Source organism: Psittacula echo (genome assembly GCF_963264785.1).
Source record: "Psittacula echo genome assembly, chromosome: 3".
NCBI classification, from domain to species: domain Eukaryota; kingdom Metazoa; phylum Chordata; class Aves; order Psittaciformes; family Psittacidae; genus Psittacula; species Psittacula echo.
In genome coordinates, this window is record NC_137736.1 from 109,667,805 (window position 1) to 109,695,616 (window position 27,812).

The 27,812-nt window shown below is 37.6% G+C and overlaps 1 protein-coding gene across 2 annotated transcripts in view; it reads left to right on the forward strand.

Annotated features, from left to right (window-relative positions):
- Window positions 1-27,812, forward strand: part of XPO4 (exportin 4) — a gene marked incomplete at its 3' end in the record, with an annotated part of 71,982 nt that overhangs the window by 27,769 nt on the left and 16,401 nt on the right. For both annotated transcript variants that reach the window (XM_080614337.1, XM_080614338.1), the window contains exons 5-10: window positions 9,472-9,588; window positions 10,373-10,539; window positions 19,393-19,498; window positions 21,905-22,062; window positions 22,335-22,509; window positions 27,063-27,239. In XM_080614337.1, the coding sequence (XP_080470463.1) occupies window positions 9,472-9,588; window positions 10,373-10,539; window positions 19,393-19,498; window positions 21,905-22,062; window positions 22,335-22,509; window positions 27,063-27,239 (900 nt within the window). The remainder of the gene's footprint in view (window positions 1-9,471; window positions 9,589-10,372; window positions 10,540-19,392; window positions 19,499-21,904; window positions 22,063-22,334; window positions 22,510-27,062; window positions 27,240-27,812) is intronic.

Sequence of the window (27,812 nt, forward strand, 5' to 3'; positions counted from 1 at the left end):
GATGATGAAAAAGATGGCTTCAGTATCAAACAGTCTCTTAATAGTGAAACACAGTGTACATATTAAGGAAATAACAGGGCGCTAAGGAGAGGTAATACTACAGGAATGAGAAGGGTGTTGACGTCATCTACCTGGATTTGTGCAAAGCCTTTGACACTGTCCCACATGACATCCTTGTCTCTAAATTGGAGAGACATCAGTTTGATGGGTGTGCCACTCGGTGGATAAAGAACTGGCTGGATGGCCGCATGTAAAGAGTTGTGGTCAATGGCTTGATGTCCAGCTGGAGACCAGTAACGAATGGTGTCCGTCAGGGATTGGTGTTGGGACCGGTCTTGTTCAACATCTTTGTCAGTGACATGTACAGTGGGATTGAGTGCGCCCTCAGCAAGTTTGCCGATGACACCAAGCTGTGTGGTTCAGTTGATACGCTGGAGGGAAGGGATGCCATCCAGAGGGACCTTGACACGCTTGTGAGGTGGGCTGATGCCAACCTTATGAAGTTTAACCATGCCAAGTGCAAGGTCCTACACCTGGGTTGGAGCAATCCCAGGCACGGCTACAGGTGGGGCAGTGAAAAGATTCAGAGCAGCCCTGCAGAGAAGGACTTGGGGGTGTTGGTTGATGAGAAACTGAACATGAGCCAGGAGTGTGTGCTCACAGCCCAAAAAGCCAACTGTATCCTGGACCGCATCAAGAGGAGCGTGACCAGCAGGTCAAAGGAGGTGATCCTGCCCCTCTACTCTGCTCTCGTGAGACCTCACTTGGAGTATTGTGTGCAGTTCTGGTGTCCTCAACATAAAAAGGACATGGAACTGTTGGAACAAGTCCGGAGGAGGGCCACGAGGATGATCAGGGGACTGGAGCACCTCCCGTATGAAGACAGGCTGAGAAAGTTGGGGCTGTTCAGCCTGGAGAAGAGAAGGCTGCGTGGAGACCTCAGAGCAGCCTTCCAGTATCTGAAGGGGGCCTACAAGGATGCTGGGGATGGACTCTTCATCAGGGACTGTAGTGACAGGACAAGGGGTAACGGGTTCAAACTTAAAACAGGGGAAGTTTAGATTGGATCTAAGGAAGAAATTCTTTACTGAGAGGGTGGTGAGGCACTGGAATGGGTTGCCCAGGGAGGTTGTGAATGCTCCATCCTTGGCGGTGTTCAAGGCCTGGTTGGATGAGGCCTTGGGTGACATGGTTTAGTGTGAGGTGTCCCTGCCCATGGCGGGGGGGTTGGAACTAGATGATCTTAAGGTCCTTTCTAACCCTAACTATTCTATGATTCTATTCTATGTGTGCTTAGAGCCAGGGTTTGAACCTGGAGTGTTGGATCTTGCTGCCACTTCTCTGCCATATGGAGCTTTATGGATATCATGGACCAAACCCTTGTCTGAGAAGGGAAAGCAAAGTCGACAGTCTGGCTGTCTGGTCATTTGTAAATGAGTTCAGGTGGTAATCCTCTGGGAGGACAAGGATTAGCTTTGTAGTTCCTGGTTTTGTTTTCCCTGGCTCCTACTGTAACAGCAGTACAAGCCATCCGGCTGCTCATGAAGGAGAGTCTGATCTCCTTCCAATAGCATTTTTAGGATCTCTTTAAATATCCTCATCTTTGGGGACAGAGCTTCTGGCAGTAGACACAGTATCATAGGCAAATCTTAAAATGCCAAATACATATTTTCTATCGCCAATTTGAAAATTTTGGAGAACTTTGTAGGCCAAGTTCTTCTCAACTATAAATGTCTTTAATTTCTCGGTATTTTCTTTTTCATTAGAATATTTTGCATTTGCACAGCTGATTTAATTTGTCCATCATCCTTGCCAGAAGAACAAGAATTCTGACCACTAAAGTGATTGATATCCATGAGGAGGAACTGGAACAACCATCAAATGTATTTTGTTTGAAACTGGGCTAGGATACGGGTCACACCTCTATTTCTTCTGGAATATGGGTAGGCAAATAAAGAGGGGTGCAGTTGTAGTCCTGACACAGGACTGGGAAGCAACAGAAGCTGTGTTTTCTAAGATCTACAATGCATATAGTAAAATGTAGTCTAGTATAAAGCTCCATAGCTGAAGCCTAAATTTTTCTGTAAATGCAGGACTTGTCAGGAATTACTGGAGTTGCTCTGAGATCCTAGAAGTTCTGTCTCTCTTTAAATCTGTAGATCTGTTGTTCTATTTCCCAGTGTTCATGATTGGGCTAGAGTGGAGATTCTTATGCATCAGGTTACCTGAAACTGCTGAGGAATGTGCTGTGGGTGGATTTTACTCTAACAGTAGGAAATGTTAATAAGCAGAACTCTAGGCATTGATCTTCATTTAAATGTCATTAATAATAGCTGCATAGATAACTACTTACAGTTATTTAGCATTTATTGTTATTTTTATTCTTTAAGAGGAATTTTACTTCTGTATCTCTGTTTAGCCCTTGCCATCTCATATGGTAGGGTAGGATTTGGAGAGGCTGTCATGACTTTCACATTTTGACAAAACCATGTATTATTTTTCTCCCTATACCCTCAGCTGTGTCTTCTGGTCTAATAAAAATATTACCTGGTCCTATGACCCTTACTGCCTTTGAGACATGTTGAGTATAAAATCCGTCTGGTAAACCAGGATACTTAAGCTGTTTCCTTCATGCTGACAAGTACTCTATAAAGGCCTAAGTTAGTGTGTTAAAGATTGGTTTGGGAATTTTTGGGATCTAGAAACTACTCCAAATATGAGGTAAAACTCGCTAATAGAAGTGTAAAAGGACTTTAAAACATAAGTAATTTTTAGTAGTTTTATTAACCAGGGTGCCTTTTAAAGTTTTCTGATCTCTCTTCTGAAAGACAGCCTACCTTACTGGAGATGTAGTACAATGAAATTACAACTTAATATTCGTAACTGATAGCTCCCAGTATTAGCCCTAACAGTAGAGCACAGTTTCAAAGACCAGCTTGGGAAGTGAGGAGACATGATCCAGAGGTGAGATGTGTGACCCCTGTTTTATGTGTGACATCCAGGACCCTTCATTTCCTCAGTTCTGCCATCTTGTGCACATGTGGATATGTTGAGGCCCTCACCTGTACACCGCAGAGACTCACAGGGAAGGAAGAAATAATGCCTTTTAGATGTGTTGCACCTTTCTTTTATTACTGTGGTGACACTGAAATAAACAGTCTTGAGGAAAAAGCCTCTTCAACAAGTTTATTGACCTTTGCTCCATCTTTAGCACTTTTTCATCTCAGGGGTACTGCCCTTCTGAATATATATGTTCAGTAATAAACTGGATATCTGTGGGATTCTACTTAAAAACAGCCTTCTCCCTTCTAATCTCCCTTTTTTCTTCTAATTTTTTTTTCCTTCTTTAAGCAAATCTGCTGTGCAGCACAGCCACATAACAACTCATTTGGCATATATGGCACGTACAGGTGGGCAAGAAGGATTAGGAATGAGTAGTGGGAAAAGTGGAGGGAGAGAGAACACCTGCTACCAAAGAGCATTTGTCAGAATGATGAATATTTAAAGATGGACAATACTGATGATGAGCTGCATGGCTAGTCTTACTATTACTTATTTTTAATTTAATTGGAAGTCTTGGATTGCAACTGTTGTAGGAGTGCAGATTCAGCTGGTACATATCAGATAAGAACCTGGAGGATGTTACCCCTAGGTAAATGGTTTTCAGACCTTCACTTCCCCCCCCCCCCCCCCCCCGATTTCTGGTTCACACCTCACCTGTCCCCAGAGAAACAAAGAAAAGCATGTTTTACACCCTATGCTCCAGCAAGCTCTACCTGGACCTCTTTCTGTTATTAGTAGAGGCTGCTACTTCCCTTCTGTCTTTGGCCAAAGCCTGCATGCTTCACATGGCACAAGATCATCTTCCTGTGGCCCCCAGGGAGTCACTGAGGAATTGATTAATTTTTTTATTTATTTTTTTATTTTTTTTCCTGTCTCAGCTCAACCTTGGGGGTTTCCCTGTCTTGGTTTGCCTGGTTCCTCCCAAGGAAGGGAAGCAGGGTCTCACCCGTTGTGCTGTTGTAGGCTTGATATGTTAACCTGGTGCCGATCATCTGTCTTTGCGCTGTGGCAGAGGGAGAATGGGAAGAAAGGGGTGCACTGTCTAGCCAGTCCCTTAACTGCTGACAGCACAAAAGTGCAGCTGTGGGTCCTATTCCTATCATCCTGTCCCTGCTCTATAGCTTTTTTTCCATCAGTTGGCTCTTTTGGGAAGGATCAAACAGATAAAATCCAGTGGGTTCTTCCTGGTCCTTGCTTATATTTCTTCAGAATATGTTCAGGTTTTCTTTGGTTGGAAACTACTGCTTCAGCTCCTGGGTTTCTCTTTGTACATAATGGTATTTCTTTTGGCCCTGTGGCCATCCTGTTAACCTTTCCATTTGGAGCTGCTGCTTACATTCTGGGGATTTAGATACTCTGAAAATGTTAGCAAATACAGCTGTGCTTATTCAAGGAAGTTAGGGAAGAAGTATATTACTGCCTTTATAAAGGAAGCCTTGCTTTAGACAATTTATTTTGTAAATTTGCTTTTGATACATTCTCATTACAGAGTTTCATCACTCAAGAGCAGCACAGCAAAGTCTGCCTCTGGTAGATTTACTGTTTGATTCTTCCTGCTCTTGTGCAACTTAAAATTAGCTTATTTAGGAATAGCATTAAATACTTCTTGTGGCTTCCCTTTTGTTTCAGTTATAGAGTTTACATTATATGAGTCGAGATTAAAAAGTCCTCTAAATGCATATTCTAATGTAACACAGTAGATGTTATGATTTGCTCTGTTCAGGTGAGACTTATTCTTTTAAATATACTTTCTCATTTTTCTGTAGATAGAAAAGACACTTGAAGAAGGTGGGAGTGTGTTGCATGATAATTTAGGCTTTGTAGTAAAATGAATGATTTAATCAAACCTAGCTGTATCTCTGCTCTGACTTCCAGAACAGAGGAAACATTTTCAGTGCCATAGTTCGTTCTGCTTTGTCTGTTGGCTTTTCTGCCTCAGAGCTGGTGTACCACATGTCCGTTTTTTCCTAAGCTGTATTTGAACTCTTCTTCCTTTCAGATGCTTGTAACCTAACTACCCACAAATGAAACTGTTCACTTATTCCATGGGCAGTCCAGGCACAAGTGTGAAATCCCTTCAAACATTATGGCTTTAACTTTTGTTATAGGGTACATTCCATTTGGAGGAATAAGCTACATTTAGTTGCATCTGAATTTTATTAATGATATATAAATGTTTTTTACTGTTAAAATGGTGCATGGTCTTTCTGTAGTGTCTCTGTTTTACTAAAGTAATTCAAAAAGAAAACCACTAAAACGATGTTACTACTGGGTGTCTGATTGCCAAGTTAATCTCTTATCACAAGTCCCATTGATCTTCTGTTTGAGCAGCTGAGAGTCTATTTTATGTATAGCGATCTTTCATAAAGTTTATTCCTGGTAATAAAGCTAACTGGGGTGAGTGCCAAGCTATTCTCAGAGGCAGCCTGCTCTCAACAAGAGAAGTATTTTATTTTGTTAGATGGGGTTATTGTTTGGGTATGTACTTGTGGCAGAACTAGCGAAATTGCTAGCGAGTGAGTCAAACTAGGTTCAGAGGTGTACTCTTACTGGTATGGAGTTAATGGCATTACTGGGCAATAGACATTCAGATCTGACTTTTAATATGATGCCCAGAGTCATGTGCATTTTCTACTTATTACTGTATGGTATTACTAAATTGGATTCTTAATCTCTTCTATGATGTGGCAAAAACCTTAAAAAAAAAAAAAAAAAAAAAAAAAAAACTCCAACAACTCAAAACCCCAAAAAACTCACACTCTAGAACTTTACATGTGTTAAGTGCATTTAATTTTTTATGTGTAAGGAAGTAGTTTTATTTCACGTACCACAACTGTATTGGTTTATCTGAAATTATGTTGTGTTTCAGATTTTGGAAGTCTTTCCAATAGCCATAGTGTTGAGGTACTTAGTGTCTTCATACCATACAAACATGTGCATTAAAAAAATGAATTTCAAAATATTAGTAGTTAAACTTCAATAAAGTTACTTTTCATAATGTAAAATTTTACTTTTAGCTAAGTTTACTTTAGCTTTATACCAGAGTTTCTGAAGTATTACTGTGTATTTGGAAGAGTTCAGTAGGTCTTATGACAGTTTGAAGAAGCAGTGGTGGTTTTGTATGCAGCTCTCTTCAGATGCTTGACATTGCAGTGGCAGGTTACAGGTCTTGATGTGTTCCTCTGCTCTTGTCTGTAAGCTCAACTCCTGGGGGTTGGCACCTACCTTCTAGGAAAAAAAATCTCAAGCAATCTCCTCTCAGCCTGTTGTTGCAGTAAATTTTAAGTTACTGGCCAGTATCTAATCTTTGATCTTCTCTTGCTCTGGTGACCTGGATATACAGGGGTACTTAAAATTCCATGTGGATTCAAGGGGTAAGCGCAGATGCAGCTAGTGTCAGAAGTGGATGTGCCTGCAATGAGCACAGCACCCTTGGGATGGTGAGGGAATGAGTCAGGATTTGCACCCCAGGTACTAAAATATCAAGGTGAAAGAGTTGGTGGGATGCTGGGAATCCAGTGGGAGAAAGAGAGCAGCGGGATGCAGTGTGCCCTGGTGTTCACTGTGAGCTAGGCTGCTGGAGGGAGTAATAAATTTAGTAATTTTATGTTTCTCCTTTCATGCTCAAAGAAGGTACTGATGTCAGAACTACATGAAATATCTCCTATTGAAATCAGGGGAACAGGTCACTGCTCAAGCTGCTTTATCAGGCTCTTGGATTCAATCAGCCTAGCTGTATCTATTGCTCTTTACATCTTTGAAGAGATTTCCTTACCATCAATCATAAAATTTAACCTTCTCTTTAAATTTCTCCTTGAAATCAGGAGAGAAGCACACAAACAAAACCTGGAATGCACTTCACTGTCCAAACAGAAAGGGATAAATTATTATATGCCACACAAACACACTGGAGAAATTGGAAAGAGAAAAGCATCTATTATTTCAGCTAATGTTAACTATTTGTAATCACAGTGGGAATAAACCTTTTTTTTCCCCTATTGCTCCTTACATGTCACTTGAACTTACGATTTATTTTCCAATGACTGGCAGCCAACTGCAAGTGATGGGTGGTCTGCATCAGTGCTCTGCTTGTTCTTCATGGTGGTTTGGTGCAAAGATCTCAGCATGTTAAATCAGAAGCAGCTTAGCTTTAGCCAGCCTGTTTTACTATTGTAGTCATTAATACCACATGGTAATTATGGTATGTCATAGAGCATCAAACTGTACAGATTTGTAATTGTAACTAATGATGTCTGTAAATCATGCCTTCTCTGAGCTGAAAAGTATCAGTGTGTCAGTAATTCAAGCATCAAATAAAAGCCTGCATTTAAAAGTATTTAGACAGTCTTGTGGGATTTCTGCATCTCCTGGCACATAATGAAACTGGGCAGTGTTCTCTGGCAACTTTGCATGATTCCTTCAAAAACATGTATTCTTATCTGAAGCACTGTTCTAGAGTCAAACATGGGGAGACTGGGGGAGAAGTGGAGGGAGAAGTTTTGGTTTGGAGTTTTTTTAATCCAGATTAATTCTTTTCATATGGAGCTTTTAATGTTGGATTAAAAACTCAGCATCAGACTACACTAATTTTTTATATTGTATCAAATGGATTTTCTCTAAATAAAAAGTATTTATTGTATAAATAGCTTACACAAAAATTTGGAAATAAAATACTGAAATATTTGAGCTAATGAGAAATCTTTCTAAGTCCAGTATAGAACTGACAAAATTGCACTATTTGCTTGAATAAAGTGTGATGCTGTTTTTCACTGGCAAAATGTTGCTTTTATCATGTGATATGTGACTGTAGATGAGAAATAGTCACTTGAAATAAACAGTTATTTCTTTACAATGAGAAAGCATGGATTTAGCAACTGAGGAGCAATATGCTAGTCCACTGCTCAGCTTTATTATACAGTAGAAGAGAAAACCATGTATTATCATGAAGCCACTATATTCAATCTGTCTGGGACTTATTTAGCAAGTAAGAATGTTAATTTAGTGTATACTGGCTAAGATAACTAGTTGTCTGGGGGGTCAAGGTACTGACTTCAGAGGCATTTCTGAACAAAGATGTTGCAGTTGGTGGGTGGATGGCACTGGTCTCAGCTGTTGTATGAGCTTGCATAAATAGTATCATCTCCACTTTAATCTTTCGGGTGTTCAGAGGTAGTGTGCATATTTCTGTTTAACCCCTGGACACTTGCTGGCATGCATGACCCTTTAACAATTCCTATCCCTCTGTCCATCCCTGGCACCTTGGCTCCAAACAGTCTGGGAAGATGGCCAGTAATTTTGAAGATTTTTGTTAAGAACATCTCTTTAACAAGGTATATTTTCATATCATCAGTATATACTTGCTGTAGTGCTTATTACAGTAGTGTATAGCACACTTCAAAAGTACTACTTGCATCTTCACTGTACAGTATTTACTCCCCTTTGTGTGTCATGATCAGTTAAAAAGAATATATTCAAACTGGTGATGATAGTTACTGGACTTTGGCGTAAGGAAAAAAAGCTTTTTTTAATTTCAAAAAGCGGCAACAAAGGCTGGAGCAGTGTGTTTCCTAAAGGAAAGTTAGCTTTTAAGTTGTATTTTAGGATAAGCATTTGATTTACCTTACCATAAATTTTGAGAATGAAAAAGATACTTAAATCTTCAGTATTCATGGATCTGTCTCTCTAAAATTAATGTGCCTTTTTCTCAGCAATTTTTATATTGCTTCAGAGATGTCATTTTAGCAAAGTAGCTTCACAAGCCTCAGAAATAACCTTTAAATGTTGTGCTTTGGAGGAAGGTATCCGTAAGCTTTCATGCATCAGAGCTTTCTGCATATTCCTCTCCTTTTTCTTTGTGGGGGAGAGGGAAAAGTTGTAGTCAATGGTGTATTGTAGGTGTTATTTTTGCCTAGCTTTTGTCACTTTTGGTGGTATACTTTTAATCATTATTAAAAACCAACATGGTAAGCAAATGCAAAGAAGGGCTAAACCAAACTTCAGAGTGGCCTGAAGTATTTGATAGAAATAAGTGGAAACTGAATCTTCCCTGAAACCTGTAAAGCCATGTGCACAGGGAAAGAAAGTGAACAGCAAGGCTGGGAAATGGATTGCAATAAGTTTGTTTCCATTTTTTTCAGTGATGATCTCACAGGTGCTAGCTTTTGTGTTGCTCAGGTACTGTAATTTCTTTTGTAAAGATGGAGCCTTGTCGATTCCAGAGGTGGTTCACCCAAGGATCTATACTTCTGAAAGTTCGACTTACTCTAGTTTGTGTTAAAAGAAACTGAAGTACTAGTTGTAGAAAAATGCTGAGTAAAAAATTCAAAGACAGTGTAGGTGGTATTACGTTATTGGACATACTTTAATTTTGTTACTCCCCCCTTTTTTTTTTTTTTTTTTTTCTTATAGCAAACTTTGGCCTGTTCCATTTTAACGGCGTTGTTGAGTGAATTCTCAAGTTCAAGTAAAACCAGCAACATTGGACTAAGCATGGAGTTCCATGGTAACTGTAAACGTATATTTCAGGTAAACTAGTTCTGTATAATATATGCTACCTGTCTTTCTAAAATTTAACAATTTGAAGCAGAAGTATTTTCTTGTGCCAGGTGCATTCAGGTACAGTACGTGCCTAACAGCATTTAATAGACAAATATATTATCAATGCAGGTGTTGGCTACTGCAGGAAAGTTGATAATGTATTTTTAAAAAAACTTGTATCAGAAAGGTGCAATCCCTTTTTTCCCATTTTATTAATAGTAGAGCTACAGATCTTTATGTGGTTAGACTCTTTAATTCCTTGGCTACCAATTGCAAACAAAACGAATACTCTCTGGAACAATGATAGTCTTAAATATAGCTTTGGTTTAAAGCCAAGGAGAGCTATGTATTTAAAAATATTATTGCAGATGGTGTAGTCTGGTTGTCTCAGATGTATTGTTTGGCCAGGCAGAAATGTTTTTGTGAAGGCATTGCTTTAAACTGACTGTGGAACAATTTACCAACTCTTTTTCATGCCAAAGACCAACCCTCTCCCCCACCAGCTGTTAAAGCATATTGTTAAGTTTTTGTTTTAATGACCAGCATTTATGAGAAGGTTTTTATTTCTTATTCTTTACAAACACTATCTGGTAATTTTGGCAAAAGTATGTGTATGGGGGGGGTCTGACTTACAACTTCAGAATTTTTTCTGTGTTTTAATGAATAGGGTGAAAACAGAAAATTCTTTTCTTTTTAGTAACGTATTTCTTTTTAATCAACATCTGAATTAATGACTGACTCTATTAATATATTGTGTTTGTCCTGACTATAGGAGGACGATCTGCGGCAGATCTTCATGCTCACAGTAGAGGTACTTCAGGAATTCAGCAGACGGGAAAACCTCAATGCTCAGATGTCTTCAGTGTTTCAGCGCTATCTTGCACTAGCCAATCAGGTCTTAAGCTGGAACTTCCTTCCTCCAAATTATATCCTTTTAATGTCAGGCCCTTTATTAGAGATGACTTAAGTCACTTCTACTGGCTGATAGGTAAAGTCTTTGTGATGAGAGAAAAATGTAAAACTTACAAGCCTTTTATTTAGTCCTTGATTTATGTTTTCTTTCATTAGTGCTCTTGGTAATCCCCATGCTTGCTAGTAAATGCTTATATACAGAAGCTGCTGTTGCTCTTCATTAAAGTTGTAAAGTATTTTATATAAAAGGCAAAACCAGTTTGGCAGAGCAGCCAGCAGTTATGGGTTGATGTCTTATCAACAGGGGAGAGGAAAAGTGTAATATGGTACTTCAGTGCATAGCCAAATGGTGAAGAAGTCCAAGGTCTGTCGAATTTTTATGTGGAGATCTGATCTGTCCTACTTCTCTCTCAGAAGAGGAAGGGGCAGGTAAATGCCTCATTATCTGGGAATGTGCATGCTCTACTGACTCCCCGTAGAAGAGTATGGTCATATAGTAAAACATGTAGTAGGTTCACTTCAAAATGAGGAAAAAGTATTTGCTAGCTAAGAGGAGAAAATGCATCTTATTTTTACGTAGGTGCAATTGCTTCCATTTTGACACCTTTGTGATGTGTGCTGATTGTGAAAGTAGAGAGAAAGGTGGAGATGGAAAGCAGGGGATGAAATGGGAATCAGAAAGAGTCTTAATGAGGAGGAGAATTAAAAAGATACAAAAACGTTCAGCCCCCAAAATGGGCTAGAAAAATATTGTAGAAATAGTCACATTCTGTAACAGAGGGTTAAGACAGCACTTGCAGTAAAACATTGCAGTGCCTCTTTTAATAACTAGGCCATCTTTAAGACACTCAGCAAAATTCCCAAGAGCTAAATTTTTCATCTGGTTTATAAACTTTTTTTCTTAAAACCTTTTGAAATTGCTAGTAACTTACACGTACTGCAGGAATCTTAATGTTGCTTTCAAATTTATGGGAAAGGATTTGTTTATTTTCCTGGTTGGATGGTTAGAAGATGATATCTGAGTGTTACTGTTGTCTTTGCCTCTGTTCATTATGCAGCAGGCAGGAAAAATGAAATTTATTTGAAACTGGATGTTCCTTGGCTCACATCTGTAAAGCCGGATATCATTTGTATTGCCTTTATGGAAAGTGTCATGGGTTAAAAGTAAATATCCCACTCCTATCAATCTTTGAAGTGCATGTGCCTACAAGACTGAGAATGGAGTCAAATTATTGGATCTTACAAAAGTTTTTGGAAGATTATTTGGGATTTGTAAGAATTCAGATAATACGTGAACACTTTCTTTGTTTCCCTAAGCTGTAATCTTAAATAGAAGGAAAATGCTCTTGTGTTGCACAGTGGTGGTTCTCTGTGAATTTGTCTTGCTCTGTGCAAACCTCTGATGTAGTCCTAAATACTGATCTTGTTACAGTTTGAAAGTGAAGGCTGTAGTTCTTCATGAGCGCTTTATCCTAGGCTAAGGGTAAGTGGTGGAGCTAGATGTATACAAGCAAGATGTGGAGCCTTGGGAGTTCCAGTTTTCATTTATACCTCTATATAACACAAAGTGGTTTAGTCTATGGGTGCTAGTAAATAAGTGTTAATTGAAATAGCTGAGCAAGCCATACTGCTGCTGAAGTTTAACAGTGTTTTCTGCTACTTAGTCTACTTTAGGTACTACAGCTGTTAGAGAAATTCTGGCAACTTCTAGAGATCAGATGGACCTTTAGTCTGAGCCACAGTTGCTCTTACATGGCTCCATTTCAGACCTTTTCATAACTTCTGCTCCACTTGATACCATCTTTATGTTTTCTACCACTAGACATTTAATTTTGCTGTAAGAATTACAGCACTAGCTTGGGTCTCCCTTCTCTGTATAGCAACCTGTTTTCAGAGAAGTTGGAATGGCTTTAATCAGCCTTGAAAAATGCGTGTCTTAGCTGATGAAGATTGAAGAACTGCTGGGGTTTACAGCACCATGTTGATTGCATTGTGGCATAAATCTCTCTTCCTTCAGAAGACTGATTTAAAAGTAAGTGATGACATGGTTTAGTGCGAGGTGTCCCTGCTCATGGCAGGGAGGTTAAAACTAGATGATCTTACAGTCCTTTCCAGTCCTGACTGTTCTATGATTCTTTGATAGCTTGTGGGTAGTGAAACTTAACTTTGATGCAGTTTCTAAGTAGATAACACATTTCATAAGAACATAAGAACTGCTGTGTTGATTGATCAGTTAGTATCCTCTTGGTATTCTTTCCAGACCTTTACAGTACATTTGCTGAAGCAGTGGGCATAAATTTAGTACCCCAAGCATGAATTAAAATGATCTATTGCATCCACAGATTATTTCTTTCTTCCTTTAGCTGGTATTTCCTCTGTCAAGATAATATTCATTCCCATATTCGCTGCAGCATATCAATAACCTGCAGTATTTGTATATAATTTTAGCAAGATTCTTGCATCTCCAAAAAAAAGAAGTAGCATAAATGTGCATTAACTCTACAGTGACCATCACCAAGAGGCACATTATTTAAATCACCAAGTTGTGAGATTTGCATCAAAACATACCACTTCTCAAGAGTTCTTGTGCTGTTACAATGTAACAGCATTGTTAAAGTCTTGGACAATGCTGCCACCAGTCATAATAGAAGAGTTGTAGTAAATGTGTATTGTCTATCGCTGGCATGAAAGATGCCTTCTGGAACAGTCACTTCAGTGGAGCAACAGAAGAGATGCTGGGACCTACCTGCTTTGAAGTTGGAATTCAGTATTTTTCAAGTGTCTTGGGTTATAGTGCCTGCAATGGGAAGGGCAGGGTGTGATGAGCTAGGAGACCTTTTTTCAGCCATGTGCAGTTTCTCCCATTTCATTTTTCTAACACACAGGGTTTTTTTATCTGATACCTCAAGCTGTTAGTTCACCTGGTGTTTGCAGATGCTTTGGAGGTTTTTGGCAGTACTGTTGGAAGTGACAATAACATAGGAGTCCTATACTGCACTACAAACACATGGTAGTTTGTTGTGGCATGTTGGCTTCTGTAGGGTTTCTTTTTTCAAGGCTGTTACAGCGCTGTGAAATGTTGTTTACTTGGGTTGAACTACTACTAACTCCATCTTTTCTTAAATCAATGTTTTGACTAAGCAAGGAAGTGCAAGTGATCACTACTGAGAGGTACAGCTCTCGGCTTCACAAGAGTGCTCTCAAGGATCCTGCTTCTCGTACACTGCAAATGTCTGAAGTCTCCAGTTAAGGAGCTGAATGTTGCTGGGCTTTAATGCATCTTGGCATGGATGTACATGTCATGTGGAGTCAGGATGTAATTATAATTTGTATTCTTTTACCTCCAGAGATGTTTCTCATTTCTCCTTGACTTGGGGATTTATCTGTTCTTGGCAGCCATATTCTAATGGACTTTGGATAAATGTCCTCAGATGCAAAAGTTCTTAAACAGAACATAAGGTTTTTGTCCGGCTGTCTTCCATCTACAGAAGGAGGTCTATTCCTGTCATTAGGAGCTGTCATAGAATTACTTATCCTTTATTCATTAACATATGGATTATAGTACATGAATGAAAAGGAACTTGAGCTTCTTCTTGTTTTGGATTTGATGCCTCTACTGGCTTGGCAACAAGCTGTCAAGTGTTCAAGCAAATGTAAGAATAGGGTATTAGACATAAAATACAGGTTACATAAAGCCAATGGGATGCACTCCACTAACATTCATCATTGCTGTTCCATTGAAATTAATGGTGAGATGGCAATTGCATAAACTGACTGAAACTTGTCTGATCTGAACACTTTTTTAAGTATGTGTGTTCTTTGGCCACACAGTTAAAGGAACAAAGCTCTTCATATCTCTCTTTTGAAAGTGTCTCAAGAATGAGACACCTTTCTGGGAGATTCTGTGAACCATATAGCTCTGCAGACTTTCAAGATTTGAACTTGGTCCAACCCAGATTGGTAGCGTCTGTTATGCATAATGGAAGTGCATAAAAACCACATAGAATGCCTCAATAAAACTCAAAGCTTGTTTTGAGGAATGATTCAAGTTGGCATTGCCTTTGAAAAAGCATCCTGCCTTGATACCTCCAGTGAGCATGATACTGAGCAGGGAACCACCTGGCTGAAAACTTGTTTTAGCAGATTGGGGGTCCCCAGTTTGATTTGTTGCATGGCTGCAGAAATGATTGAACCTGTACCAAGGAGTGACAACACAGATTTCCCTCAGCAGCAAGGCTGCTTTCCTTAGGTCTTGTGTTTGTTAGCAGCCTGGGATTATTCTGAATTTACTTTAGCAGTGTGTCCCTATCTGGAACATGAAAGGTTGGGGTAACATCCTGGCTGTTGTTTGGGATATAAAGAAAAATTCAGTGTAACTATATAGTTGTATTTAAGAAAGTGCGAAAGAGAGCTGCATTTATCAGACTTACCACTTAGGTAAGTAGTAGGTCCTACCAACTCTTAGGTAGGACCTGACTTTGAAATCCCTGAAGCTTAGAAATTATTTCTGGAGTACTCTGTGTATTCTTGACAATCATTTCTAGCAACTTTTTAAGGCAAAGTTGGGCAACACCAAGATAGACACATCCCCTGAATTTGATCATATTGGCACTAAACATATTTGTATTTATATTGGATTTTTAAACATCTGGGTTTACCTGAATGAATTCTGAAATAAGTTGGCAATGTGAGAGCATCTTTAAAGCATTAATATCAGAAGAGGAAAACAGGCCATTAATGACCCTCTTTACGAAGGGAAACTGTTTATATATACGTAAACATAGAATAGTTAGGGTTGGAATGGACCTTAAGATTATCTAGTTCCAACCCCCTGCCATGGACAGGAACACCACACACTAAACCATGTCACCCAATACTCCATCCACGCTGGCACTGGACACTGTCAGGGATGGAGCATTCACAACTTCCTTGGGCAACCCATTCCAGTGCCTCACCACCCTCACAGTAAAGAACTTCTTCCTTATATATAACCTGTGTTTTGCTCTTCTGTTCTCTTGCCCCAGTGGTTTTAAGTTTCCAGTTTTGCAGTGATTTGTCATCAGCTTCCTAAATGGCAGTGAGTATATAGTGGAAAGGTGACTCTTGAGCTGTGTCTGCATGGCAGTCACTTTGCATATGTGCTTTAAGTGTAAGTTGGGCTTAAAGTGATTATCCTGCACACTACCAGCTGTATAACCATAGCAGTAAAATGTAGCAGGAGTTGCAGAATCCACTTGGGTGGGCAACATGAGACTTGGTACTAGCATGGCTGTACTGCGTGTGGCTTCGGAATTGATCAGTTTTAAAATTAGGCTGGGTCTTCCAGCACTTCCTACACCTGTTGCTGCAATCTGAGTCCAGTGTCTCCAACACAAAGTAGCTGTTTCATTCTCATGACAGTTAAGAATAATTGTGTTTAATAATTACATATTTAAGCGTACGTTTCTTATCCTGAATCCTGAATATATTTGCTGGGAGCATTAAGCTATATGAAGATTCATTTCTCCATAGGGGGCAGCAAGCCTCTGCATCAGTTTAGGCAGTTGCTCCCAGACTTACCCCATGTGTTCAGCTGACTGGCTAGCAAGCCAGAGGAGGTCTTAAAAAGCCGAAGAAAATAAGTGTGTTAACATTATAACACTGGATGGCAGATTTCCAGGCAGTTACCTTTCTAATGCAGTTTTTGATTTGTAAAATGTAAGTCTGACTGACACAAAGCTCTCCAGAATATGTTCCAAACAGCAAAGGTGAAGTGATTAAATGAGTATTAAGAAAGATATTCAGGCCTTGCCTCTCCAGGAGTTTTCCCTCCATTTCTGAGTATTTCTTTGTAACTATACACACTTATGAATAAGGGTCTGGCAAAGGAAATCTCAGCTTTGCTTTTTTGAGTTCTTAATTTACAGCTTTGTGGAAGGACAAGCCTTGATGCTTCTAGGAATAAAGACTGGGATCTGTTCTCAGATACTGGAATTTGTGGGAAGTTCTGAAGTGAAATGTTATAATCCCTCGTGGCTGCCTTAGGATAAAAAATATTTTGATACTCATTTTCAGCTGGCAGCCCCTGTCTTTAACAGAGGCAAAGAGTGTGAGGAAAACTGTAATTTTGTTTATATTTGATTTTCTTTTTAAAATTTATTTTTCCAAGAAGCACATAAAACTTCCTTTTTTTTCCAAAATTACAAATTTAGAACTTTAAAGAGATTGCTCTTATTCCTCTAACTCAAGAAACAAAGCCAAGCATAGAACTAATGTCTATGTACATAAATTTAGGTAAGAAGAAAATAAAGTCCATCTTAAACATTATGGTTTTCTCCTGTTCTTCTCTAGGCACTAATTGGTGAGCATATCAGCCTTATACACACAGGCATCTAATTATATTTTTATGCTTTTCAGTAGAGCTTGATACATGTTATTCAATAATCTGTTCTGATTCAAGCAGAAGTTTCTTTGTAAGAATCAGTGTCCTCAGACTTGTAAACTGGGTGAAACATTGCTGTGCTTCCAGTAGTTGTTACCTACCTTGGGTTTTTATGTCACTCAAAGTGAACTGTTACTCATTTTTCAGTAGAACTGGGAACGTTACAAATGATATTTGTTACCACAAGTGGTTTACAGTTGTTTTTCGTTAAAAAAAGAATAATAAAAATAAAACCAACAAAAACCAAAAAACCCTTCAGGATGTCACGCTGATTTATGCTAAGTCTGTGTTATAGCTTGAGTGGTTATAAAAAAGTGTTGTGCTAGTTTTGTGCTTTTTGTCTTATTATATGTATTGAGGGGTAGATTAATTTTTGGAGACTGAATTTGGCCCGTGTACACCCATGTGCTACATAATTTAGTGCCATTTTTTTTTTCAGGTTTGGCGTAACTGGACTGCTGTTGATAAGGCTGAACTATAGCACAGAATAAGTTGATGTGTTTCACAGAAGCAAGCATCTCCACAGCTAACTTCGCTAACGTTTGCATACATCCAGTACAGAATGGAAAATGGGTGTAAGATCTTCATGATAGCTGCAGGCATAATTTGTATTATTCAGTGAACAGATATTTTGCCCACAAACCTGCTATTGTCAGATGTGTCATCAGTCCATTAGCATGAGAAATGGTACTAAAAATAACGGGATAGGGCTGCTAAATACTGAGGCTTGTTAAAATAGTGACAGCAAAGGAGCCCTTCTTTCATTCCACGTGAAAATTGTTATATAGCTGGTCTCTGCAGACTTAACCTAGTGAAGAGCAAATTGATTTCCAGAGATTGGTAATTTATCTAATATCATATTCTAATATTGATGTATTACTAAGCCAATCATTTATTGGAGAGTTACAGCAAAGGACACTCTTGTCAATAAAAAATTTAAAATACTGTATTTTCTAAAATGTTCCAAATGAAAAAGGATGTTTGCATGTGAGGATTTCATCCCTTCATTTTTTTAATCTGGGAGAACTGAGGCATTTCTATCACTTAAATTGCATTTGTATTTCAGGTGGAAGTAAAATAGGCAATTCTGTGATTGGTATAGTTCAATACACACTGATAACTTTGAAAATGGTGAAATGTTTTGCACTAATATGAAAATCCCTGATTGTTCTTACGTGTTAAAACATGCTGGCAACAGTTCTGGACATGTACCACCAGTGAAAGTCCACTTGGTACTGTGCCATGGAAAAAGTCACGCTTTTGGACTGTGATTCTGCACACTGTTGCTAGGAATTTTGGGTTTTGGCAGAACTCAGAAGGCAAGTGTAAATAAACTAAAATTGTGCATTTTGCCTTGTGCAACAATTCGTATTAAGCTAGATGTTTGCTTTATATAAAAAAAACATCAAAAGTTAAGAGGTCTGCTTTCTAGAATGATACCATTGCAAAATTTATTTTCTTCTAGACATATAAATAATTCTTGATACACAATTTTTTATAATTGCTTTTGACTTAGACTGCAAAAGTTAATGTGTTTCATTACCAATAAGTAAATTGCATGCAGCTGAGCATGCTGTTACTTATTCTGATGGTTGTGTTAGAAAGAGATCAGAGAGGATAACAAAGGGTTTAAAAAAGACAAATACAGGCATAAGTTGCTGAGTTAAAGCAGTTTTACTACTGCTCAGATCGGGGATGTTAAGGAATCACTTTCAAAAATTTTTGATAAACATGTTTTGCATGATCAGACTGAAAGAATGAATATAACTTGTTTGTTTAAATGTTTTTGCTGATTTGCATTTGCAGAATTTTGTAAATTAAGTTATGCCAGAACGCATGGTAAGAACTGAAACGAGTGCAGGAGAATTGTGGCTTCACGGTGTGCATGCTTTTTATGCATGTCTCTTACAAACGTGCTTAGTATGACAATCCTTGTGGTGTCTTAAGCTTTTGTTCTTCACAGTGTGATTAAAAAATGTAGAATACTGCAGGGCTAACCTATCTGCATTCTGTGATGCATATTTGGCTATTTAGAAAAATGGGATATAGATTTCAATGAGCTATAATTAGCTTTCATAAGGCCTTTTTAAAAGCTGCCAGGAAAATTTTTTAGAAAATTATTTCCTATTTTGCATAAATTTTAACACCTGTTAATTGCGGTTGCTTTTTTCCCTTCTCGCTGTGTCACATTAGACACCCTGGTTATCAAAGTGATCGTATCACCATGGTATGTCTCATAATTATGATCAAACTGTTATCTAACATTCCTGGAGCATTCTTTTTTTCAATACTTAATACCTTTTATTCCTTGGCCTCATGCATGAATTATGCTGTGTATGTGAAGAGGCTTAAAGTTTGTTTCCATTACATTCTTTCTGAATGGATCCTGTTGTATCTAGGATTTTTTTAAAGCCAAGTAGGAATGTTATTGTTGACCTTGACACCAGATAACTGGGCAGACATTATATAGCTATGTTTGAATCCTCACAAAATGTGATGCTAAAGCCAACAGAATCCTGGCGCGAGACCCTCCTGGACAGCAGAGTTATGGAGCTTTTCTTTACAGTAAGTTTCTTTCTTCAACTTTCATAGTCCAGACCACAGGGAAAGCAGCTCCTTCCTGTTCTAAAACGGTTTTGTTGGACTCTTCCTTTTGCAACAGGTAGGACTGATTCTGTTAACTTCAGCTTGCTTATGAAAGCAAACAGAAGTGTTGTATTTTTCTTAGGTTACAGAATATGTATTTTGCCTATAAATTGCCTTAAACTGATGATCATTAACAAAAGTAAAAGGTGTATAGTGATCTAAACTTTTACACATTTGATACTTCTTTACATGTACTCATCAAATAAGAAGCATGATGAGCAGTAATAGAGTATCTTTCCGATACAGTATAATGGCTCTCAAAAAGATCAAATGAATGTGTGTTTGCTGATCTTAAAGCACTTGCTCAGTGAAACAGCTGAAAATAAGTAATGTATTTGCAATTTTCTATCCAGTTTCAGCATAGAGTTCTGTGTCTCTTTCCTGAACACAAAGTAACTCAAAAAAAGTTAAGATAAATTAAGTTAGGAAGGATGGGGAAGAGTTGGGAAAGGGGAAATGTAATACTCAGTTTCTGTAATTTAAAAAAAAAAACACATATGAAACCGGATAAAATTAGTAGTGTGTTCTTTCTACAACTGTTGGAAGAAGTTAGTAGTCGCTGCTGAGCTACGGGTTACTGCAGAAGCAACATGTATATAATTTGCTTATAAATTTATTTTCTGTGATATTGTATCTTGTTACATTTCTTAGAATCTCAGAATTGAGCATTCTCAGGCTATTTTAATTTTTGCAAAGCAGAGAAATAATGTGCTCAAAACTTGGATAAAGTTGGTTTTAGGCAAGGTCAATGTAACTCTCCAGCGCTCCTTGAAAGTTATCTGATATGTGTTTGGATACTTGTCCTTGCTTTATGGGATTTTTTAATAAGTTATATAGTTTTGGGGTTTGATTGCAAGTTTATCTGTTCCAGCAGTTTTGAAAAGGTGAAAAAATCATTGGCAGAACTCTTAGCAGCTACACTCAATCTGAACAGCTGTCTAGACTATCCAGACAGTTGCTACTGTCAGCTGTGAACCTCCACATGCAAATAACTTTTTGGGTTACATATTAACCCTTCCTTGTTTAATAGTATGAATTTGTCAGAGTTGGGTATCTCTTTCTTGGATTGGTTTACAATTACTTACTCATGCTAAGAATAACGCTTTGAGCAACATGCAGAATTGTTTTAATACATTTCCATTTTATGTGATAGTAACCAAAACTCGCCTGTATTTGATTATTTTTGAACAAATGCTAGGCAGGGCAGTATGCCGTCAGTTTTGGTTTTAGATTCCTGATTTGCAATGGTTGAGGCTTGTAGTATTAGTTTGCTATTTGAAATAATGTAAGTGAATGGTAGTAATTTATACGCATGTATCTGATCTGAGAAATTTTAATAACCTTGCAAAAGTTGGCAGGACTGCCGTGTTAGAGAGAACCTTCACGTCTAATCTCAGCCTAGTGTGGGATGTATATTAGGAGGGGTATTTCTGTTGCGGGGTTTGTTTCTCCTGCACCTTGATCTTTCAGAGATTAATTATGCAGCTAATCCAGCTAGTTATGAGTTGGGTGAAGTTGCAACTGTAATTCCACAGAGAAATGGTTAGGTGTTTTAACTGTTCTTTTATGTATAATAGTGCTGAAATAATTTAACTAACTTTGCTTCTGGGAGGAAAAGCTACCGTATGTTTATTTAGTCAGTATATCTTATGTGAAAAAATGGGAGGCATGAGCTAAAGAAAATACTTTAAATCCGTAACTGACAATTAAAATAAGTACATGAGAATATGATTACTGAAAAGTTAAGATTTGAATCTAGAGTCACCAGCAGAAGTAATGACATAACAGTTTGCAGATACACAGGAAGATTATTGTTGGCCTTGTATAATGTAAGGGTGTTGCCAAGGAAGTGATGCATTCATTTTTGTCTGTCTTCAGTGTTTACCTCTGCTAAAGAAGCATCTATATAATCTTGATTGAACTTGTTGACTAACTTTAGCAAGACTCTGTAGCCTAGGCATAGTTAGCATAATAGAGATGACTGTCATTCTTGCTGTTTTTAGAAGGAGCAGTATGTCTGACTGGCTGGCATCTGTTTCTCTCTTTAAGACGTAACATTCAGTAGACAGTTCAATTTTCAACATGTAGGTGAGACTTAACTAAATGTTAGTTTCGGTGAGTTAATTCAAGGCTAGGATTTTGTGAGCCAAATCATGATTTTGATGTTTGCTATGGTTTAGAGAGCTGTAGAAACCCTTGCATTTCAGACTGAATGGAAGTTCTAGTAAGCTTTTTTTGGTGTGTGCTCTTTTGGATTGAGAGCCATGTGACTGTTGTAAGAACACCCTATTTTTGTGTATTATTAACTATCTCACTTCCTGAAAGGTACATCGAAAAATCAGAGAAGATACAGATATGGCCCAAGATTCATTACAGTGTCTGGCACAGCTGGCATCTTTGCATGGGCCAGTCTTTCCTGATGAAGGTTCACAAGTTGATTACCTGGCACACTTCATTGAGGGATTACTGAATACTATCAATGGGTATGTATGCCTCCTCTCTAAATTTAGATGGCATCTTTTAATCTTTAGTTTGGATTGTAGCAAATCTGCGTGGAGAACTGGTATGGCTTGCTTATTTCTGGATGTAATTTGTGCGTACTGTTGGATTACTGAAATAAAGAGAAGGCAGTTTAAAGCAGGTGGTGCTTAAGTACATGAAATAGATTTGTTGATTGAAAATATACCACCAAAATCAATTAACTTCTAGAATTTTTCTTAGTGGCAAAAAAACTAACTGCTATTTCTATCCTTAGAATTGAAATAGAAGACTCTGAAGCAGTGGGAATTTCCAGTATTATCAGCAACCTGATAACTGTATTTCCTCGCAATATTTTAACTGCCATTCCAAATGAGCTTTTCTCTTCGTTTGTTAACTGCCTTGCACACCTCACCTGTTCTTTTGGAAGAAGTGCTGCCTTGGAAGAAGTGGTAAGTATCTACTCTCAAATAGCAGGTAGTCTTTTTTTTTTTTTGTTGTTGTTCCTATTTGTGATAAGCATAAGTAACATGAGAATTTGGCTGTTTTATTAATAATTGTTGTGAATTCAGTGGTTTTGTTCTAGATATTTCTGAAATCACATCTGAGGATTTTCTTTTTGTTTTAAACAACATAATTACACACTCTGCATCATCCAGACTTTGATTTAAAGCACTTGTTTCATTTTTCATCTTAGAAAGAATGGATTCAGTTAAAAATATTGCCGACTTGCTCTTGTAGGACTTTTCTGAGAACTGTTGTAGATAATGAGTTAGTCTTGAAAGCTTAAAATGACTACGTGAACATATGGAGAGACTAAAACTTAACTGCTGTCAAGAGTTCTGAGTCAGGAACTTCTGTTTTGAGTTAATGTAGCTGTTAAGGTGTTGATAACCTTGTACTTTTAAGCTGTTCGAATCATCTCTTCATTGCTGACACAGTTCAAATAGGAATTCTGTGAACAAATCTAGCACAGAAATTCAGAGGACTTGTTCTGCTTACTTCTTTCAAACTTCAGTTGTAACATTTAAGAGCAGTTGGGATAGTCTGAGTCTTCTAAAAATTGAGCGTAAAGATAAAAACTTCTATAGAGACCTAGTTTAAGGGAAAAAACCCGTAAGAATTAAGGCAAACAGTCTTGCACTTGAACTATTTTTATGTTCAGTAGCTATCGATTTAAAGTGTGCTTATTAAGTTATTTGCCAATATGTCCCTCATTATCATTTAAAAAGTGAATTTTTCCATTTTTGCTGTATTGACTGGGCTTAATTACCTGCATTTGAAAAGAATTATGAAAGTACTTAGTTATAAAGTTGGTGGATGTGTTTCTTTACCAGAGATCACAGGTATGTTAATCAGCATTTCTTGCAGAGCATTAGATCGTTTCTTTGCTGCAAGGTTAAAATGTATTACATGTGACCCAGCACTCACTGAAACTTCCAAGTGTGTTCATGTCTTAGTCAAAAAATTGGTGATTAAATTTAGAATCTATAATACAGCTAATTTCCACACCTTATTGGTCAAAACTTGCTCTGCTTTTGAGACTTTCTAGCATAACACTGAATATATGATTTGGTGCTTACTAGCACATTTAAGAATGCTCCTGAAACCTTTATAGAAAAGATGCAGCAAAACCATAGACACTCATCATTTAAATGAATGTTTTTTCCTCTGATCTGTTATTTGAGAGCTAGAATATGCGACCATGTTTAATGAAAACAGTGCTTAACATAAGGCCATTCAAAACACTTCATCTCTTCGCAAAAGCTTATGGTAGCTTGTACCACTGTCTGGTACTAAGTTTGCTTTGGAAATGGCTGGCTATTTATCCGAATAAACTGTGGCTGCCTACACTTGCATAATCCTGTAATTTTTCTGAAGAAAGTCTTTTCAGTGTTAAAATGTTCTCAGATTCAGCAACATCAGAGCGAATGCAAGATTTTTTAAGAGAGAATTTTCTCAGTGTCCTAGATTTTTGAATCGTTCTTTGCGAATAGAAACATTTACACTTCAGCCCTTCCATTCTGTCATAGCTGTTACAGACATCTCAACTTCATGCTGTTTCTCTGATTTCTAGGAAGATACAGAATTCTGTTGGTCCTTAAAAAAAAAAATAACTCTTGTATCTTAGCAGTGTGTCAGCAATAAGACATGCTACAGAGGCATAATGATACTCCGTGCTGTGCCTGTAGATGTACTACTTTGCATCCCTGAAAACAACCTTTTGGCTTAGGAATGCCTCAACCATGGTTAATGTGTTCCTGAGCTTCTTGTTTAGACTGCCTGTAGTGAGAGACCTTCTGTGAGCTCATGTCCTGTCTGTTAATTAAGAACTTCTGGTAGATAAAATACCGTGTATGTTGGGCTCACTAGAGTCCTCATAATATTCCTGGAACTTTTCAGAAATCTGATGTGCAGCAGAATGCAGGCAGGTGTACTTCCTAAGCTTTGCTGGTTGGAAAAGCTGTTTTCTCCATATTTCTGCCACTTCATATACGAGCAGAATACCTCCTGTGAGCATTGCAGAAACCCAGTCAGGCACAAGGAGTCTACTTAGCTTAAGACCTGCTATGAAAATTTAAGAGGTCCTGAACTGTAATATGCAAACCAAAGCAGCTGATACTGATTTTCAACCAAGGGGGAAAACCCCACAATCCAAACAGAATATCAAATGCTGTTTTACATTAACCTGCCTGTTGCGGCTGGAGAGGTTGGTTGAATGAAGTTGAAACACTTGCCTGAAAAGCTATGCTGGTGGAGGGCATTAAGCTTCAGCAATGCTGGGAGTTTAAACACCTTGTTTAACAGTGCTTATGCAGATGTAGAAATCAAATAGTCTCCATTTGAATTAGTGAAGAGTATGAACAGGATGTTGGATTTAAAGTCAAATAGAAATAAAATTATATCAAAGGCCTTTTTTCCCCAAAATGAATCTTAATGCACTGCTCCTGTTTCGTGATATTTTTTTTTTTTTAGTATCGTGATGGGAGAGATCACTCTGAATTTAGTCCTCTCTGCTGTGCTTCCAACTCTTTTCAGCTTGTTGCTGCTTGGCAGATTTTAGAAGTTTCAAGGGTCATCAGACTGCAAAGGAAGAAGTAGCCATGTTTCCCATACCACAGAAATTAAACATTGTTGCTTTGACTTTACTGATTTTTTTTTTTTTTTTTTTTTTTTTTTATCTTGCCTCTCCTGAAGGTCTGAGTGCTGAACTGGGCTCTGCAATTGCTTCTGTTGGATCCATCAGAATGATTTAGCTCACCAGTCTACAGCATGTCATTTAATTTGCCTGTATGACATCTTTGGTAGCCTAGCTGTAGCTCATCTGAAATAAGGGTTGGGAATTTTCGGTAGTTTCTTTGTGATCAGATTTGTTCAATAAGGATAAACTCTTGTCTACTATTTTGGCATGTATTTATGGAGGCACTTTTTAATCCTAGCTTCCTTATGAGAATACCATAAAGTGTTAAAAACTTTTTTTTCCATGGTATTAACTTGTGTGTAAATTGGATAGATTTGAGTTCTTTTGTTGTGTATAAAAAGACATGTCTGTCTATTGATTTATGCTCTGGATTATTATACATTATTAAAACTTATATCTAAGTTATATATGTAAATATATTATACACATGTCAAAATACTTCAGGATTGAATGACAGTCTTTGAATTCGTGTGTCTTTTAGGCAAGTTTTAGAAAGATACAGTGTCCATCCTAAATTCGTGGCTTATGTTACTGTTGAATGTGATTTTTGGCTCCCTCCTTGTCATCTTCAGCTTTTGTTTTCATACCTGTATCAGTGTATCCCATATTTTCCTTCTGTAAATATGACCACTTTGCAGTTATAAAATGATGCTGTGAAACTTTCTTGAAATGCTTCCAACGTGATATCAGTTTTCCAGCCAGTGTTTTCCTTGCCTGTTCATCCAGCCATGTCTGTAAGTCTGAAATTTTCTGAAAGTCAGAAATTCTTCTGTTTGGAGCATGATTAAGGCTTTAATATTTTATTAAGCCATCATTTTACTGAGCTCTTCTATCTCAGAGTAACTTTTGTGAGTGATCCTGTTGTTTAAAACTTGAGAATACTTCTTAGAGGATAGGAATGTCCTGCTTTAGCAGCATGTTTATCTGTACAGTCACACAGGTTATTTGAAGTTGGATGTATAGTTCCAAGTTCAATTTTTGCATCAAATCAAAAAGTTAACAGGTACATTAAAAATACTTTTAAAAAAGAAATGGCCTTTTTGCTATTTGGGTTCTTTAGTTTGCCTGTAACCTGGGACTTTGTTTTTCAGATACATTATTTCTTTTTGCAGCTTGTGTACTACATAGAAACATATAGGAATAACTAAAAACATGACGCGGTAAGCAATTGGAGTAAATTGAGTAAGCAGTTGGAGGTGCAGGCTTACTCTGTGGAATTCTGCTTTCTTTTTTGTTTGTTCATAGAATGGAAAGTTGTGTATCATCATCAAAACTGGTTACCTGTAGTAAGGTTTCTTGAACACATGCAATGTTGCAACGATTTCCTCAGGAACAGAGAATTACCATCTTTTATCTTTATTTCAGAAATAGTGGAATACATACAAATCTATATGCTGCACATGATTCATATTTGTCTAGTTAAAAAGAAATGGCTCAATTCTTTGTTTCTAGTAAGAGCTGAGCTGCTTGGCATCTTTGGGGTAAAAGCTTGGTAGCTTCTGTGTTTAGGTAATCATGCATTAGTCGGTTAATTTAATACTGTTTTGATTTTGAACATCACATGAAGAGAAATGGCTAAACACTTTGTGTTTTTAAAGCCTAGCAAGCATGAAAGCTGCACTGACCTTTTTGATGTGTTGCTTCTGTTCATTCTGTTTTCTTGGCTATCTTTAGATGGATTTTGTGACTGCTTTTTTAAATTGTTTCAACATTAGAAGAACATTCCTTAAATAATAATGAATATAACTATATTCCTCTGGTGTTGTTCAGGACTAAGATTTTTGTTTCTTTTATCTCTTACAGCTTGACAAAGATGACATGGTGTATATGGAAGCATATGATAAGTTGCTGGAATCTTGGCTTACTTTGGTACAAGATGACAAACATTTCCATAAAGGTTTCTTTACCCAGCATGCTGTTCAGGTCTTTAATTCCTACATTCAGTGCCACCTAGCTGCTCCTGAGGGTACAAGGAATTTGGTAAGCTCCCATACTGGTAGGTTTTGATGATGATATATAGTAACTTGGCCATGTCTTTTGGTGTGTACTATATTATGTAGCTGAAGGGAGCTAGTGTAGAATTAGTATTTGTGACTTTGAAAATTAAAATTTGCTGAATTTGTACCTTAATGGCTGTTTTCCAGTCTGTTTCTCTCATTCTGAAGAGGATATAAAGGAATATAAAGTTGTAAATAATTATAAAAAATAAATAGAAAAAAGTAAACCTGTTACTCAAATGAACTTGCGTCTTACTGTTATTTCCACAGATAAAATGACTAAACTCTTAACTGTCCTTCTCTCGACTAGGATTCTAGAGAAGGACCTATAAAAAATCCTGTATGAAATTGTAAGCCTTTTATATGGTTGTTACCTTGCTTTATTATACTTTAAAATATAATTTTGAAGTGTAATTGACATGCATAAATATCTGAAAAAAATGTAGAAAGACCATGTTCAAACTAGAAGAAACTCACAATATTATGTGGTTCTTTTGGATAAAATTAATTCCTAAATTCTAGAGAAAGCACCATATAAAACTTAATTCTGCACTCC